We start from the raw sequence: 19166 nt of genomic DNA on the forward strand, positions 1-19166 counted from the left end.
CTCTGTTGGGGGGGGGAACCATCAAAGACCTGACTCTGATCTCATTTGTGGCAAATTCTGCTGGGCGAACTCCATGATGTTAATAGAGTTGCTTCTAACTTTATCCGGAGTGAATGAGGTCAGCATCCACGCCAAAGACTGACAGTTGTGATTGTTTCTTGATCTGCACAAATATCTGTTAGGGCCTAATTTAAGAATCCATCAGACTCCTTTTCAAATGTCATTCAGTCAGGATTTGAAGCCATGTCTCTTGAAAGTGAAAAGGGCGTAGATACTATCATGACAGAACCAATACTGGATTATGTGACAGAAAAGTGGGGCTATACCTTTAATCCCAACCAACCCACTGAAATACACCAGAACAAAGGACATTGTGAAGGGACATAGTGGAGAGAGATGCTTAATGGAAGCATACCTCTTAAGCAGTGACTGTATACTGACATAGGCAGGTTAGTTCATTTACTGTCAGTGTGCTGCCTGCCCATACCAACCCCATCAAAAAATGAAGCGGAAATAATTTTTATCCTACTTATCTGCAAAGAAAATTTGCTTTGTTTTCCAATTTAGCAAATGTCCACAGTACAACTCCCCAGCTTGCCAGGCAGCAGTTGGAGGTTCATTTTCTGTTTTAAATACCTGGCCTAATTTTGATCTGTCCATATGGCAGCGGGGAGGGATGGGCTTTTTCCAAAGGTCCATGGCATGGGATGGAGGCTGGAAATGTCTCCTAACAGAGAGAATTTTCAGCCTGCCTGTCCGCTGCTTTCATTCAAAATGACAGCTTGGAAGGTTCCCAAGAAAATGGCAAAGCAAAGGTTGACAGCAGATGTTACAGTGAAAAGCAAGTCAAGACATGTTTTGCTGTTGGCATGTGTTACATTTTCGCTGATAATAATTGCATCCTGAGAGCAAAAAAAGGTCAGGAAATCAAACTCTGTTGGTTGTCGCTTTGGATATCTGATCACAATCCCTTTTTCTCCAGCCAGCAAGAGCTTTCCGGAAACTCAAGAAGGATCGAGAAATTAATGCCTTCCCCTCTTCCTCCTACCTCCCCCAACCCATATTTGTGAGTGGGCAAACATGCTCAACTCACTCTCAAGCTAGAAATGAAACCTACAGTACTTCTGTCTCATGGAGAAAAGTGATGGGGACTTAGCAGAAACTCCGTGCTCTGCTGCTCTTGTCATAAGCAAGAATGAAAGGGAGGGTTTGAATGTAGCTTTGAATAGTTCATGCCCCTAGGGCAGAACTTTGCAAAGGGGGGTGGGGTGAGGCTTGATCTAGTTTTCCAGCTTCATTGGGCATTCTACCCTCCCTTGTCTTTCCTCCTGCTCCTTGTAGTCTATGATAAATTTGAGTTACTACTTTTACAAATAACAGGTTCACTACTCAAATGGCTACTTAAGAAAATTTTATTCGGGTTGAATTTGAGATTAGGTCTCCCTGTGTATCCAACCAAACATTTTAATCAAGAACCATGCTCATCCACAAGTGAAAAATACTGAGCAAATAAATGGGTATAAAGAATAGAGCAATCCACAAAGTGGATGTATTCAGAACATCATGGACTGATGAAAACAAAGACAGAATTGATCAGTAAGCACGTCACCCTAAGTGGTAATGACAGTGGTGGCTGTTGCTTACTACTTCATTCTGATGAACCACTGGTCAGCATCCATGCATTGGTTTTTATACCCTTTTTTTACACATCAGCATATGCATGACCATATTTAATTTGATCTCAGTCCTCTCTCCAAATGTGGCTATCCAGGAACCTTAACTGGGATTCTGAATGTTGACATCGCTATTTGCATCAGTATTTTGATCAGTATTTCCAGTGTGTCAAGGTAGATAGCTGCAAGGGTACATGTTACTCAAAAAAAAACCCCCTAAAATTCCATTAAGCCTGCATTATTTTGTTCCTTTCAGTTGTCTATGAAAATGCTCTTATTGCTAAAGATTATAACCCTAGGTCACTTACTTATGCTAAGTCTTATGCTAACAAACTCTTAACTGCTAGGCCTCTGTGATGGGGTGTATCAACCGCACACCCACGAAGGAGGAGGAGCATCTGTTGGCAACGCTGGCCCTGTCAATCATATCAGGGTGGAATAAGGGCTAGGAAGCAGGAAGTTCCTAGCAGTTGCTGGGCAGCTTTGGGAGAGAGCAGATGGTGTCTGCCTTGCTCCCAAGGGAGACTCTGGGAAGCCTTCAGGGGAGTCACTCTCAGGAGGGTCATTTACCATCCCCCTCTCCTCTCCTCCCCATGCCTATCAGGAGACAATAAACCTCGTACACTGGCCAGGTCGGATAGGATTGGCAAGCCCCAAAGAGAGCCATCAGGCAGTTGGTGCCACTACCCTCTACCCCTTAGAGGATTACAGAATCTGAGCATATAAAAAAGGGACTAGGAGAGTGGGAACCAAGAGCCCCATCCCCTTCAAACACAGGTGGGCTATTTAACTCAATTGGTATCACAAAGACCTGTACTTAGGAAGATGGGGACGGCCTGTGGATTTTTCAGTGCTCGTATAGTAGGAGGCACCCATCAGCAGCCCAGGACTGGTGACAGCCTTGCTTAGGCCTTAGTCTATTGCCAAGCCTACCTTAATGATCTCCTACTTGTGTTTCGGCAATACTGGCATCACTCAAAGCAAATTGCACACTGTGTATAAAATAAGCTTGTCTTATAACCTCTACAGGATTAGGTTGGGGGTCCCTGCTCCATCCATTTGTCTTTGATAACAGACTTTCACAATGAAAGAAGTGGATGCGTGGGACAACCGAGGTGCATCATTCCTTCTGCTCTGCAGCCTGTTGTTTCCCAGGCTGTTTGACTGGCTGATTGAACCCACCTGGCTATGACATGTGTTCCTAATAAAAGGCTTAATTGGATACTTGCATGCCTTGGAGGAAGCTGGTACTGAGGTTATCTGGGGAAACAGCAGCAGAGGCTAAAGAACAAGAGCATTCTTGGTGGACTTAGAGCAATAGCTTAGTGTCATTTTACAACACTGACTCTTCCCCCCCACCCCGGGGTAACTTGCAAAGGCCTAAGAATGATCAGTATCTCACTGGGGCAAAGAGGATTCAAAACCCTTTCTGAGACTGGCAAAGGTTGAGGGCTGGGAATCACATTGGGTTACTGTATTAACCTTATACCGCTGCAGACGTTGGGTTTGAATTTCAGTTTGGGTCATAGTTGAACTGAGTTTTGTAGTCTCTGCTTGGTGACAGTCGCAGAGTGGGTATCCTGCAGAGTCACAAAATCAACCACCCATTTAGGGCTGCAAATCATCTGCAGCATGGCTGGGGACTGTGAAGCTGGAGAGGAATTGCATTAGAAACATAGCGTTAGAAAGGAACACAAGGGTTATCTAGGCTAACCCCCAACTAGAGGCCCAGCTTAAGCAAAAACAACCCCTTGGATTTTATTGGTATACGGTTCTTGTAAAACCGAAAAGCACCCCCAAAGCGCTCTTGCTCTCTGGGCATGTCCCCTTCATGCAACTTAAAGAATTAAATGCCAAAGAGCAGAAGTGTTTAAAAGCACAAAGCAACAGAAGTAGTACTTCTGTCCTCAGAGCTTCCTAGCCTGAATTGCAGCTTCTCTCTTTCTCCCCTGAAGCTAGCCCTAAAAAGCTCCTATCCAGCTGACTAGGCTTAGCTGGATAGGAACACTTTCTGTTTGAGCCCATCTGTCATGCTTCCACCTTCTCCTCCTCCTCCAAGTTTCTCCTCAATAAATACGCATCAACTGTGAGGCTTACAAAGTTCAAAATAATAGTATCTGAAACCAAAACAATACTTTGTATTTCTTAAGAAAGTGTGCATCACCAGCCAAAGCAAGCAGGTCATCTCATTGTAGCCTCTCCTTTTACTGTGTTTGTATCTATGGTATGTTAACATCTTGTCTTCCGTAGGCTGTGTTTAGAGTTGAGAGAAAATTGGAATTTCTGTCCCATGGGAAATTTGTTTTCATTCCCAAATAGGACACAAAGTTGAAATACTAAAATTTTTCACAGAATGAAAATTTTCGGTTTGTAAATGGCAAAATGTTTTGTTCGTGCCTTTTTGGTCAAAATTAAAAATGTCAGTGTTCCCAGACTGAACCATTTAGTTTTGCTTTGCTGAACTGACTCAAAATGTTTCATTTCAAGTCATTCCATTTTACCATGGCTGGACTATATCTCTTATGATACAACTGGGGCCATGTGACTCCCGTGATGCACCACGCCGCTTGGTCAAAGGGGCAATTGTGTAGCATCATAGAACATGTAGTCCAGCCAGGGAGCCTGGCCCATAAGAGAATGGGGGCATCAGGCATCTAAATTACAACTCGTGTGAGACAAGGCACTACAATAGGAAAATGCAGTTTAATGTTGAACCTACTCAAAACTAAATGTTGTGTGTCAGCGTCAGCAAACCCAAGTATTTTGAACTGACCTGAAACAAAATATTTTGTTTTGATTTTCCTGGAGGACATTTGAAAATTTTAGCAAAATCTTAATTTTTGCAAAAAAAAAAATTTTATTTTGCAGAAAATGCATTTTTCATCAAAAATAATTTAGAAGGAAAATTCCCAACATGTTCAAATTGTAACCATTTTGGGGAAGGAACACGGGTCTAGGTTCTGCTCTCGGTTACACTAGTGTGAATCCAGATTATACCAGAGAAATTAAGAGCACTATATGACCCATTGTCTTTTATTTATCAGTCAAACAGATGTTGTATTAATAAAGGTAAATGGGGCTGTGACACAGCACGTGATGGGAAGAAGTTACTAAATGGAGATCACCCCCTATGAATTTTATGAAGAAAACTACTTTCAATCCTTTGCTACTTGGCCATCTGGGATGCTTTTTACTGTTTGCTTCCTTTAGGTTTTATAGGTGGTGAGAATGGGGCTCTTCTGCCTCACCTGGTTCCAATCTGAAGTGTGGAGCCTGAAAGCTTTCTATCATCCTGTCATTCTTGAGGCCATAATGAATCCTTGCCTCACTCCTCTCACACTTCTGCAGCTGCCAATCAGATGGGAGAGGAGGGATGAATGCCCAGCTTCTTTTGAATGAGCTTGCTGAGTGGAAGCATTGTGAGAGGAACCATCCCCCAGAGACCTTGGGTCTGATGCTCTTCTCACTTACATTGGTATAAATCAGGAGTTGCTCCATTTAAGTTACACCATTGTAAAACTGGTGCAAGTGGAGAATAAGATTCTGTGATTGCATCCTCTCTAGACATCTTTGTGTATGACGCCTAGCACAATGGGGTCCTGGTCAATGACTAGGACTCGTAGGTGCTATGCAAATACAGATAATTAATAATAATAAATTCAAGGTCTCCTGGAACTCAATTGCTTAATCTATATGGAAACAAGTGAGGTACTAAATTTTAGCATAAATAATTAGCTTACCCCAAAAGCTGTTACAACTGGTGGGGAGTTCGGCCTAACCCCATTAAAGGCACAGTCTCTCATGTGCCACTAAAATCACCATTGATTCTTGATTATTTTCATATTTCTTTCTCCCTCTGTCCTGAGTCTGCTCTTGAGATTTCCCTGTATACATCAACCTTGAAACATTTTCTCATGCAGGCAAACACCTTGATGGATGATGCTATAAAAGAAGCTAATAGATCAAAACTGTGTAAATTCTCTTCTTGCCTCTCCCTCCCCTCCCTGCTGAGGCAAAAATTAAATTTCAGCCAATCAGATCTATTCCAGTTGTAGCTGGAGGATGTTTTTGTTAGAGCCTTTACATGTTTCACAACAACTGAACCATTTTTCTATTCTGCACCAAAGAAACATACAAACCCTTCCCTCTGTCCTTTTGTCCTGGTGCCTATTCACCGAGGAGTCTCACTCTCCTTGAATTTCTCTAGCATCAAAAGTACATGGTGGGGCTTTGTGTGCAAAGCTGCTCCATGGAATGTGTTCTCGCAGAAGTGCCCCTTTCCATTATTGTTACCATCCAGCGGGCCGCCTTTCTTTCTTTCTTTCTTTCTTTCTCCCGTGTTCGTTTTGAGGTGGCTTCAGTGGTGTTTAATCCACTGCTTTCCTTGGTTTTCAGATTGAAGAATGTACCCTGAAGGGCAAGGAACAATGTCTAATGGGAGAGTGTAATCTTTCATCTCTTTCTCTGTCACAGTCTAATGTGACTGTAGGGCTTGTGATAGACTGGGCTGAAGTGAGACCTAAGTGGCAGGTGAGCCTTCAGCTAGCATCCTACACAGGAGTGAAATACAGCCATAATCTTTGACCTCTCTCTTGAGGCTTGTGTGATGTAAATGAATGACTGCTAACCATGGTAGGTCTCCTGATGCAGAGGCTTGCCCGCTGAATTCCCTCCCATCCTGCTTATTTCACCCAACATTGTAAAGAGCCATGAGGTGAGCTCTGGTGTCTTTAGGCTTTGTTCAGAGTGCCACACAAACGCCTTTCTACTGATTTGGAAATCCCAGAATTACAGTGATGTTCCTCCTAACAGCCAAAAGCCTGGGTATCTTAAAAGAATATGAACCCCTGGCAGTCTAGTTAATCACATTATTAAAAACAGGGCTGTTTGTCACACTAAGATTTTAATTCTTTCGAAGGATTTATATTCATTAATGTGAAATGGAATAAACCCATCCCCTAATTCTCAAGTTCAGTGAAGAAACAATTAGCAATGATCGCAGGGGTAGCCGTGTTAGTCTGGATCTGTAAAAGCGGCAAAGGTGGCACAGGACTCTTTGCCGAATTAGCAGTGAATCCACTTTAAAAGCTTTGAGCCTTCTGGAGTTAACTCAGCCCACGCTCAAGCGGACTCTCTCTCACTGAAAGCAGACTTGGTGATGGCAATTTTTATTTCATCTCTATTGGCTTTGTTTCATTCATAATTCATGCATGAGGCAAGACATAGTGTAGATCCCAGGAGTTCACTTTATCCCCAAAGTGATAGGTTTAATTATAGCTTAGTTCAGGCAACATAAAAATGCAATACACATTTATATTGTATGTCCCTCCTCCCCCCGCTCCAGAAACTTCCCCCTTCCGGCTGAGCTGGGAGGCTAATGTAACCTTTTTAGAGAAAACGGAAACAAGTAATTGAATAAACAGTAATTTATAATTGATGAAATCCATGCCACAAAGTCGTGCGTTATAAGGTCAAAGCAGAGTAAATTTGAAACACAAAGCAGGCTATGTTGAAACAAAGTAGAGTGGAAACCAGAAATAGAAAGATAACTAACGCTTCCAAGGATTTGGAATTAGGAGATCTGGTAAAGTTCACTTTGTCCACTGTTTTATTTGTTTTTGCCTTCTATATGGAGAAGGGGTGTTTTAGTGGGAGGGGGGAGGTAAATTTCTTTGCAAAGAAAACTTCCTAGCAGCCCTTATTGCTAGCTCAATACCTCTTAATTGTGGAACAAGTTTTTAGGAGGTTTAACTGGTTGGCCCTAGTGGCATGACTGATATTAAGCATTTATGTGAATTCTACCTTTATGGTGCAGGATAATTCATCCTCATTCTTAATTCTGTTTTGGACCTCTCTGACATAGATGACAGAAGTAACAACTTTAGATCAGGTTTACCTGTGTATTATATGGAGTATACACACCATTAGGAATCAAGTTTGGCATAACTGTTAATCCAAAATTCACAGTTGGACAAGACCATGACAAGAGAAGACTGAGGGGGGACATAACAGTTTTCAAGTACATAAAAGGTTGTTACAAGGAGGAGGGAGAAAAATTGTTCTTCGTAACCTCTGAGGATAGGACAAGAAGCAATGGGCTTAAATTGCAGCAAGAGAAGTTTAGGTTGGATATTGGGCAAAACTTCCTGTCAGAGTATTTAAGCACTGGAATAAATTACCTAGGGAGGTTGTGGAATCTTCATCACTGGGGATTTTTAAGATCAGGTTAGACAAACACCTGTCAGGGATGATCTAGATAATACTTAGTCCAGCCTTGAGTGCAGGGGCCTGGACTAGATGACCTCTCGAGGACCCTTCCAGTCCTATGATTCTATGATGGCAATGTATGAGGATTCAAGAAGACCTACCCGGAATCTCCTGTGAATCAGGATAAGCATTAGATATGCAATACCCATTCCTGGATGTTTTAGTGAATGTCCAGTGAGTTGGCTTTATCATTATTATTTTACACTGATCCCTATAAAATATTAAAGGCAGGATTTTCAAAGCCCACTGAGGTCAGGCCCTGTATGGGTGGGTGTGTATTTGTACTCTGAATCTGAACCTGGAATTACGTGAATGCACACACATCAGAGTTCTGTGTATGCAAACAGCCAGATAGACATGTAGCAAAGGTAAAATTTTCGCACACATGCATACAATACGAAGTGGAGGTGTGATTCCCAGTTCACATAGATATACTCGTGTTAGCTCTCACTGAGCTAACACACTAAAAATAGTAGTGTAGTCATGGTACACAGTAAGTGATGATATGGACTAGCGACCCTGGGTACAAACATGCCTGAACCCCCAGGGTGTGTCCTCAGCATAGCTAGCCCAAGCTGCTGCTTGCCACTGCCCGTGCAGTTGTGGCTACACCATATTTTTAGCACACTAGCTCAATAACAGCTAGCATGAACATATCTGTGTGATATGGGATTGTACCCCTAGCTTCATGTGTAGAAATATCCACAGAGATGGTAATAGCATGTGCAGATTAGAAATGCTCACACACTTTTGCATGAAGTCCTAGACATTTTGTGCTTTGAAAAATCAGGTCCTACATAATAATGCCCCATATGTACCTCTTATTATAGGATTTCAAAGTGCATCATATATCTATTAGTCAAGTCTCACATCACTCATGTGAAATCGATGATTTTCATTTGACTCCAGGTAATCATGTGACATACGTGACTTATTTATTATGTACATTTTACAGACTGATAAACTTACACCAACTGTGATTGTCCACAGCCACACAGTGAGTCAATGTTACACCTAGGAATAGAACCCAGGGATCCTGGCTCGCTGCTGTAAGAGCCCAAGAGTCCAACCTCACCTCTAACATACTAAGAAATTAATAAATATAAGTCTCCAGGTTCTTACCATCATTTCAAAGACACAGGAAGTTATAAAAATTTGCATCAAAGATGCTTATCTCTGTCACAGTGATTAAATTTTAAATATCTGTCCTTGCCCAATTGTATTGTGATGTTCAGCTTTAAGGCTCACGGATCAAGCGAACAATGGATGTTGGTGCAAACTAGAAAACGGTGGGACACTTTGTCATCCTGACATTAACTGGCCCTACTTCCTATCATTCCAGTTCTCTTTAGATCCTCAGTGGACAACAGACTGTAGGTCACTAATACCTAGGACTGGAGATCAGAGATGCTGGAATGAAAGAGGGAAGACACGAGAAATTAACAGACACAGCATGCTAAGGATAAGAGCATCATATTTTTTGTAAAAGTAGCTATTTCAATGAATCTAAATATGTGTCTTCAAAGTATTTATCTTTAATCTGATGATCTCTTAATTTACTTATAAATATTTGCTTTGCTTAGATACTTTAGAATCTTAGCTCCTGGATAATTCACAGCCTGAGAAGAGGTAAATGATCTTTGGACCTTTGAGGAGAGGTAACAAAGGAGGATCTGCACCTTATCACACATGAGTTCTCCGTTCTAGGGATTGACCAAGAGATCCTATCCATAGGATGGTGCCAGCACTCTGACTGCAGTCACCCAAAACTTGAAGAGCATGGACCAGTGACGCACTAGAGGGACCAATGGGAGAATCTTGCATGGAGAAATGCTCATAAGTGATTTGGAGTGTAGTCCCACAAATAGCTTTTATTTGTCCCTTATCTAATAGCCATATATATTGCCTAATATAATAAAGGATTATGGCTTGCTGCCTTTATTCAGCACCATGGTCAGTTCCAGGTACATTCCTCTCCCTCAACAAACGCAAATTTAAACAAGTAAAACAAAACGAGCACCCCCAAAATGAAAAAAGATATGTGTCTTTTTCCCCCTGTTAAACAGGTAACTCTCTAAAAGCTCCCCAGGCATAATTAGCTTTGTATGTGGTGTGGTTTTGTGATTGCCATTGCCACTGATTGGCTTCTTTTCTGAGTAAAGTAAACTGTAGTTAATGGAGACTAAGGGGTAAAGTAGCCCTCTCTTGGAAACTACACAGCAGGAAAATGAGTGATGAGAGCTGTCTCTCCATCACGGCAGTGCTGGACTGTACCCCCATGGAACGAGTCACGGCTCAGGAGAGCAAACTGATGATTCTGTTGTTGCATTTAACTTTTAAAAGGAAGTTTAAAAGAAGTAGAAGGTTTGGTGGTGCTGTAAAAATTACTTAGTTTCCTCCAGCTAAGGTGTTTCTTGTCTTCAGAGAGCTGCAGCACACAAGCAAGTCTTATAATCCCTCAATAGAGATCTCATTATTCTGCCTTTGTTTTCTGGTGTGATGTATTTTTCTGTCATATTAAAAATGAATGAATTCCACTTTCTGAGTCCTCTCATGCATCATTCTGTCTTCCCTTGGACTGAGCCATCATTTGCCACATTCTAACTCTTGTTAAAGAGCATTGAGTTCATGGTGGAAAACAAATAATTGTGGCTCACAATAACTTTAATAATGTGGTTAGTGTCAACCAAGATCTTGCTAACTGGAGTGTTATGTAAGGACATAATGCTAGGTACGGAGGAGATATTTGATCAACAGAAAGCAGAGCAAAATACAAATCTGCTGAACCAGGATCATTCTGTTAAGGCCAGATTCTTCCTTCCTTACTCAAGCTGGGTATTTTGTTGCCGCTGAACATGAGGACAACAGGGTCTGGCACATTTTAGAGCTTCTGGGAACTGTCCCCAAAGTGGTGAGCCTCTGTTTGGGGTTTTTTTTAAATTGTTTTGAGGTTCTGAGGTGATGGTCCACTTTAGTTTTGAAATTTCAAGTCTGTTTTCTTACTTTAGGCCTGACTCTGGGCAATGAGCAATGTGTAAAGTGCACCAAGACAGGAGCAGCTCCAGGAGGCATTGTGACCCCAGAGACACCCCACTGAGTCACTCTTCCTTCCCCACTTCCTCACAGGAGATAGTAATTTAAAGCTGGCCTACACTACCCCGTGAATTATGACACACCACCACTGGTTCAGCTCCTCTGGCCGGTGAGTAAAGGAGGTGGAGTCAAGATCCTGCCTATTTCCCACCCAACCTGCTTCTGGGAGGGAGTAAACAGCCCCAAATTCTGCTGTGCACCTGGACCCAAGATCTGGGAGCCCCAGCAGGGCTTTAAGAGGTGTGGGGTTTCTTCTTACTCTCTTGTATGGACATGGATTCTGACTCTGCATCTTGCCTGAAGTGTCCTCACTGTTGCTTCCAATCATTTCTCCATTTCCAAGTCTAAGAGAGTTCAGTGTCACTACATTAAACAGCCAAAGTATTCCCACATTTATGGCTAATTTCAAAACTAATTGTCCATCTCGTCTACCTACAAAGCAAAACAGAACTTGGTCCCATTCTCTTGATGGATAATACCGAGGTAGTTATCTCTTAACTTACCCCCTAAAGAGTTGACCATGTCTACAGGATGATTTAGCTAATGAGTTCTCCTCCCCTTGCATCCTGTTCACTAGTGAAATTGGTATTCTTCCGTGTGTCTATTTGACTGCTACTGTAGAAGGGGTTGTATGAAGTGGATACTGTCTGGCACATGGTACCAGTACTTCTCAGGCATCCTCATCAAAAAGAAATGTTTCCAGTCCTTATGGGGAAGAAAACCTTCTAAATGTGACCTAAAGCAGTGCTATCTGCAAACAGGCAACCTGAAACAATAGCTCTTGGAGTGGTGTGTACATAAGGTGTGAATGACTCATCTCAGTCAGGTGTTAACTCTGAAGCTTGGTGATTACAGTTTAAATGGCAACATTGCTATGTTATTACAGTACTGATTATGTTAGCAGAAGTATCCTGCTGCTCTGGGATTTTTGGCAAGAATTTAGGGAGAAATATGCCACCATAGTCTGACTCCTGCACTGCATACCTTACAGCAAATTTTACTTGGTTTCACCATTTCAGTGGTGACTGCTGAAGTCTGGCTGTAAAAGTGCTGAGTGATTTCTTCTCTCTGTTTTCCAGCTGGTGGGCTTTGTCTATGCCTGTTACGTTGTCAGTGTTTTTACAGAAGAAGAGGACAGCTGTAAGTATTCATCAACAGATTCCTGGGCAACCGTTTTTGTAAAAAAACACTCTCTCTCTCTCTCAAGGATGTTGTCCGGTGAGCTAGTGCTCTAGGCCATCAGCCAGTGAATGAGGGAGAGGAAAGTCAGGGGAAGTGAGGTGACATTTTCTTATCAGTCTTTCCATCTCACCACATAAATGGCATCACTACAACATCTGCCTGACAAGGACAATTTACCGTGAGATCCTCTCCTCTGTCTTGAACTCCCATAGTCCTCTTCTCTGATTCTTTTAGCACAAAGGTTTGGCTTTGTCCACTGATCATGTTTGGGTATTAGAGACAGAAACAAGGGAGCTGATTCTCCTTTTACACTGGTGTTGATCAGGAGTAATGCCACTGAGATTTGTGGAGTATCAACAGTGTAAACTTGGTGTAAGTGAATGGAGAATCAGGTCCAATATGTTCAACTGAGCAAGAAGGCCATGCCCTGTGCACTTCATGATATAAGCTTAGGATAAAATAGAGGGCAAGAATATTTACAAATACCTGAACTGAGCATTTAACTTGCAAAACAGAGGTGGTCCTGTACCTGGATTGTAGAGAAGATGAATGAACTAATTCTCCTTCTGCTTGATCTGCAATTCTCTTAGGTACTTAGGGTTCAATTTTACAGTGCCAAAGGAAAGCAAAGAGCCAAAGGAAAGCCACTTTGATTATAAGGTCAGCTGGATTTACCCACCTACATGTAGCCTTTTCCTGCATTTCCAAAACTCCCATTGAACCCCATGATTTTAGGTGCACAAAGATTGGGTCCATAGATTCTAAGTAGCAGAATGGGATGTTCTCTTTAGAAGCATGTTTCTTTGGGTTGCATCTAAGGGACAGATCCTCAGCTGGTGTGAGTCAGCATAATTCTGTTCAAGTCAATGGACCTACACCCATTTACTTCAACTGAGGAGCTGACCCAAAGGCTTTATATACCACTGTTACTTCTTTGAGGCTTCTAGCCCTTTACATTAATGTGAGAAGCTTTATCCTAGAAAGATTCGCTGCCAAGGGTGTTTGCTGAAAAATAATGGGTTTGAATTAGATGTTAGAAGGTAAGTGAGAAAGTTTATTTCAAATGAGTTTAATGAAATATACTACTAGTCTGGCTTGCCCTCTCTATTTCTCTCTTGCTTCCTGCTTGGCTGTCTCGACCACAGTGCCTTTACTGATTACTTGCTTAGAGCTAGGCTAGCTGTTTAACAACGGCCTGTATTATAAGTAATGAGAAAACAAGGTTTGCTCCATCATCTTTTCCCCTCTCTCACCAAGAATGTCATCTGTATGTATTGCCCAAGGGGCTTTAAAGTCAATGTTACTTTTAATATTATTTTTTAAAACATTGTTTAAATACAATGGTTTCATCACCAGAAGCCATTACAAGTAGAATGAATGATTTAGAAACGTACTGCTGCTAATTTCAGAATTTTTAAAATTCCGCTCCATCCCAGTTTCTCAGGCTCAGAGCTGAAATGCCAGCTTGAATAATTAACAATGACACACCATCAATATTTTGCAGTCACAGCATTAGATCCTTCCAGTGACCTGAACAAATTTGAGCTGCGTTTTAATTTTCTCTTCCATTTGTGGTTTCTTTTAAATGTTCCTTTGATGTGCAGCATGAAGTAATTATGAGTGCTGAGAAACATTAATCAGGAGGCCAGTGCTAACGTGATTTTCATGAGAAAACACAGCAATGGGATTCACTAACACTGGATTGTGGGCAAGAGTGTTTTAGATGTGCTAATGCACCATAATCTATGGGTGGTAGCACCAGTGAATTATGATCAGGGTTTTATAAAGTGATTAGGATTTTGGGTGCCTCAGTTGTTAGATGCCAAACTTGAGAAAACTTATCTTCAGGGAGCGGGCGATAGGCATTTGCAGAAAAACAGGCCTCTTTAATATCTCTGGTGTTGGACACCCAAAAACAGAGGCAACCAAAACCACTAGTCACTTTCGAAAATCTTGGCCAATTATTATTTTTGAAGTTATCAGGAAACATTTTGAAAAGCACCTAACTGACTTGAGTGCCTAAATCTTATTTTTCAAAAGTGACTTAGGCAGGTAGATGCCAGATTTTTAAAGGTATTTTGGAATCCTTGAGAGTTAGGCATCTGAATTCCTTTAAAATCTGGCCCTAAGAGCCTAAGTATCATTGAAAGTCATTGGGATTAGGGTCCTATGTCGCTTATGTGCTTTTGAAAATTTTACCTATATTCTAGTCATTCCAATGTCACAACAGCAGTGTCCTGCTGTCTGTCAGAACAAAGATTTTGATAGTTGCTGGGAAGTTCAATTTCTAAATATTTTTAAATATATTCGTAATATTTTTCATGCTTCTCTTTCTATTTTAGGTTGTGTGTGTACAAAATATTTAATAAAATTACCAACAACCTTTAAAATATGTAACTGAAGCTTAAAAGTGCCACCTTCAGGAAAGAAAAATTGAATGGTTATATGGTTAATGAGAATATCCAGAGTTATATTTTTTAAAAATATGTTTGGAAGGGACATAAACTTTCTTACTTCAAGGCGTAAACCACATTCTAACTGATGGGGTTTAAGAAGAAACTTTCCCTATGGAGAGAATATTCTGTAACTTCCTACGCTACTTGGTATTATAGTCGCTGTAGGAGATCAGATACTTGGCCTGGGTGGAGCATGTCTGATCCAGTCCGGCATTCTCTATGAGAATCTTTCTTAAGTTGAACATCTACAAAATGTCGTAGGTAGACTTGTCAAAGGAGCCCAAGAGAGTTAGACACCCAAGCCCCACTGAAATTTAACTCCCATAGGTTCCTTTGAAAATCCTAACCTTAATCTTTAAATATATTGTTGGAGCCACATAGTCTAAAAATATGATTAATTTTAGAAGAACCCTGAGAGATTCTCCCAATCAGATCATTTGGAAAACTCTGATAGTGGGCTGTGGGGAAATTATTTCGTAAAAAGTCCCTTGACTAGTTCCATTGTCATTATCTGAACATTGGGGAAAGGAAGCATTTTAGATATTTTTATGGATTTAAAAAAAATCAGATTGAAGAAAACTGAAAACCACCAAGTTCAGGGGCACTGGGGTGGTTTATAATAAACCAGTTGCTGCTATCGCTGTCTTGTTTTCCTACAAGCAAGCAAATTGCCCTTGGGGAGACAACCTTCAGAAGTATTGCTTGCTCCCTGCTTTCATGCAGACATCCACTCCCTTACCATCACTCAGAGTCTTTCTGTTAGCACATTTCTGAATGGCCACGGTCTGCTTTGTCCACTCATGGCTGATACGCTGTGACACAACGTGATGATGATTTGAAGTGGGCAGGGGTGCCTCAGGGGTTCCCTACCCCCATGTTTGAAAATTCTGCAGTAGCTGGAGTTCACACACTGAACGGTTTCCTTTCCCAAGAGGTCTAGGTTGAGTGGTCTTTATAAGCAGAATTATCCAGTCTGTATTAGGTCCCAAGTACATAAATAAGTGCCAAACAAAGGGCTGTTGGTGATCATCTTTCTGTTCTTTGCACCATTTTATGTTAAGTCATGCCACGCACCAGCTTTCCTGTCACCATCCCTGCCATATGTTTTTTTATTTATTTATTATTATTTGGGTTTTGATTTCTTTCAGTTGATTTCATTGGTGGATTTGATCTATTTCCTCTCTACCATGTCAATGAAAAGCCCACCAACCTTTTGTGCAAGCAGACGTACCTGTAAGTATTGGCTACCGTGCTAAGAAGCATGTGGTGCCTCTCAGCTCGGTGGCTCAGGGTTGCTCCATTTACTCTCTAATAGGCGGATTTCTCTAGCAGGTGTTCCCTTGTCAGGGTTTGACACTTGGCAGGGGCAGACCACTGGGAGGAGTGAAGTCGATTTCTTTCAACCTTAGGGTGTGGTTGGGCTCAAGCTGTGAATGCTAGTGTGCCATCCTTGGTTTCTAACATGGCATCATTACGGCCTCTTACGATGGAGTAAATTCTAATCCCCCGTGCTAAGATTCGGTAAGAGAGCTTTGTGGAAGGTAACTGTGTGCATGTTATAGGGAGGGTGGCAGAGAATCCTCCCCTCCCCACACATAGAGGCAAAGTAGGGAGCACTTGCCCAGCTATTAAAATTACATCTCAGCTCTGCGCCCAGCCAATCATAACACAGAGTTTTAGTCCATTACATCTGTGCAGTTCCACTTGAGGCCTTTGCCAGTCCCCCTCCCACAAGCCCTCTGCTATGGAGTGACCCCCTAAAGACTTGGCTCCATGACATGCAGAGGCTGGCATGGTCTCCCTGTGTAGATTCTCCACTTCTCAGCCACCCTGTGCAGTGGAAAGTGGGCATGTCCCCCATGTTTGGGTGTTTTCTGGTTTACATGCAGGATGATATAGGTTTGGCCTTATGAGCTCATTTTGCTGGAATTCTGTTTCCCATAGAAAGAGTGGCTTATACATACAGTCCTTGTAGTAGAGCTCGGGCGAAAGACAAGTCACTTCACAACCATCCCCCTCACACTCCTACCCTAGATCCATCACTGAATTCTAACTCCTGTCCTCTGATAATCCCCATTTTGTTATTCATTGCACAAGAGCTATTGTGCGGTCCAGTTGAGAGCTGCTTCTTAATTAGATACTTACATTTAAAGGCTAGTATCATCTGTGGTTACAGCTACAGACATTGAATGTCTGTTACTCTCTGCATGGACTCTTCAGGAGAGCACCGCAGTGTGCGGAAACCCTTAAGGGAGGATGATTTTAAATCTAATGCTATAGCAGAGTTCTCCCAAAAAACAAAAGGCGAGGGAGACGTGGGGCTGGAAGGAGGAAATTGATCTTAAAATAGATCTGGGCAGATGCTCCTAAAATGCATATGCGCAGGCACACACCGACTCCCTGTGTCACCGCAGCACAAGCCCAGAAGAACAGGTGAGTTTTGAAAAGAAGTTCAGTTTCTCATAGCTAAGGGGCTCCATGGCCTTATGAGGAGGGATGGTGCTGGAGATGAAATATCGATTTTTTTCCCTCTCACTTTGTCATTGTGGGATGGGATTTTCCTGCATCTTTGGAAGCTGCAGGGTTCCTGGGCAGCTCCTTGATTTACTGACCCGGTGCAGTGGAGAAAAACTGCACTTTTGCACACACAAAAAGAGACAAGGTTGCTTTTTTCTTAAAAATAGTTATATAGTTATGTGGATGGAAGACTTCACTTACCAGTGTTGGCTTCTTTCACAAGCTGGAGCAGGCTGGAGAGTGTCAGTGTACATTTCCTTACAAAATCCCACTAGTGTAGAAAGCCCCTATTCGGCTTCAAGAGTAATACAGTCTTCATTCCATTTCCAGTCCATGATCCTCCGAGACTGTACACAGGGGTACTGTGCTGTTTAATTTGGGGTATGCGGTTAGCTACCAAGCACTGGATAGACAGCACCCATATATTTCACAATAGGCAGCAGCTTGTAATGACTTCTGCTTACTACCAGTCTGGGCTCTTACTCCTTCTCCATGCACACCTTGCAGGAGGGGGAGGAGAAGGAGCTGGACACAAAGAAGGAACAATTTCTATATCTATAGAGCATCCTGTAATCTGGGAGTAATGGGAGCCCAGGCCTCATTATTGGGTTCTTTTCCTGGGAGAGCCATATCTTTATCATAGTTCTGTAATAATTGGATGGTTTCTTATCCACTGTTCAGGTATCTCATAACCTGCTTTGGAGGGTGCACATCAGTAAATGCTTCTGCCTTCCTCCAGAATTAACATTTAGTGGCAGCTGAGCAACAGGGGCACATGCTTTTTAGCTTATTTACGTTTTGGTGATTGCTACCTGGGAGAATCCAAATTCCTTTTCAATGCTAGTCAGTCGAAACAAAGCCCCATGCTGGACTGGTGTTTGCTTTTTTGGATGGAATCACTCTATCCTCACCCCAGTCAGCCATTCTTTCTATAATGGGCTCACCCCAGCCCTCTCTGTAATGGAATCACCCCAATCTCAACCTCTCATTCTAATGGGATTACCCCCTTCACCCCAGTTTTACCTGCCCTTTTCCTGATGGGATCACTTACCATCCTATCCTCCCAATACTCCCTTTCTCTGAGCCTGTTTTCTGTTGTCTCCTTCTCTCTCTTCCCCGCCTCACTGAATATGCTTCTGAATTCTCACAGCATCTTAAGGCCAGAAGGGACCATAAGATCATCTTACATAACACAGGCCAGAGAACCTCACCCACTGAATTCTGCATCAAGCCCGTAATGTCTTTTTAAGCTATAGTGTATCTTTTAAAAAAGGACACCAAGCCTTGATTTAAAAACTTCAAATGATGGAGAATCCATCATGACCCTAGGTAACTTGCTCCAACGATTAATTGCCCTCACTATTAAAAATTTGTACCTCATTTCTAGTCTGAATTGGTCTAGCTTCAACTTCCAATCTTTGGATTTCATTATGTCTTTGCTACATTAAAGAGCCACCAACTATAAAATCTCTTCCCCATGTAGGTACCTTGATCAAGTCACCTCTTAACCTTGGATAAAATAAATAGATTGAGCTGCTTTAATTGTGATTGTGGGCTTCCAATCAGCCGAGAACACTCTTACAAACACTAGCTGTTTGTTAGTTCTCTGTTTAAAAACCCCACTGGCATGCTGCATCATTGCTTACAATTGCAATATTTAAATACGTTTAGTTACCACCCCTTTGCCACACATACACAGCAACAAGTCGTTATAAATACATGCATGTTACAATTATTTCTATTTCAATCTGCACTGGCCGTAAGGATTATTTTGGGGGGTGTTTTTTTATTAAACTGCTTCTGAATACAAACGGAGTCAACAGAGCTTGGAAAAAATATTGTAAAGGTTTACTGTGAAAGTCAGTTGCCCTTAATCAATCTAATTGCTGCTTGCCCATCAAGGGGCTGCACTAATTGTTAACTTTAATACTAATATTTTAAGGAATGTGGATACAAGGCATGTTTGGACTGGAGGGTT

The 19166-nt window shown here is 41.9% G+C and overlaps 1 protein-coding gene across 2 annotated transcripts in view; it reads left to right on the forward strand.

The window, feature by feature from the left end:
- The window catches only part of NKAIN4 (sodium/potassium transporting ATPase interacting 4), an 85586-nt gene that overhangs the window by 62087 nt on the left and 4333 nt on the right, over positions 1 to 19166 (forward strand). Inside the window, exons 5-6 of one of the 2 annotated variants that reach the window (XM_074969623.1) lie at positions 12113 to 12173; positions 15820 to 15904. In XM_074969623.1, coding sequence (XP_074825724.1) covers positions 12113 to 12173; positions 15820 to 15904 — 146 coding nt within the window. The remainder of the gene's footprint in view (positions 1 to 12112; positions 12174 to 15819; positions 15905 to 19166) is intronic. The other variant, XM_074969624.1, reaches the window with a different exon arrangement.

The sequence above is a fragment of the Natator depressus genome, chromosome 13, assembly GCF_965152275.1.
Source record: "Natator depressus isolate rNatDep1 chromosome 13, rNatDep2.hap1, whole genome shotgun sequence".
Lineage (NCBI taxonomy): Eukaryota > Metazoa > Chordata > Testudines > Cheloniidae > Natator > Natator depressus.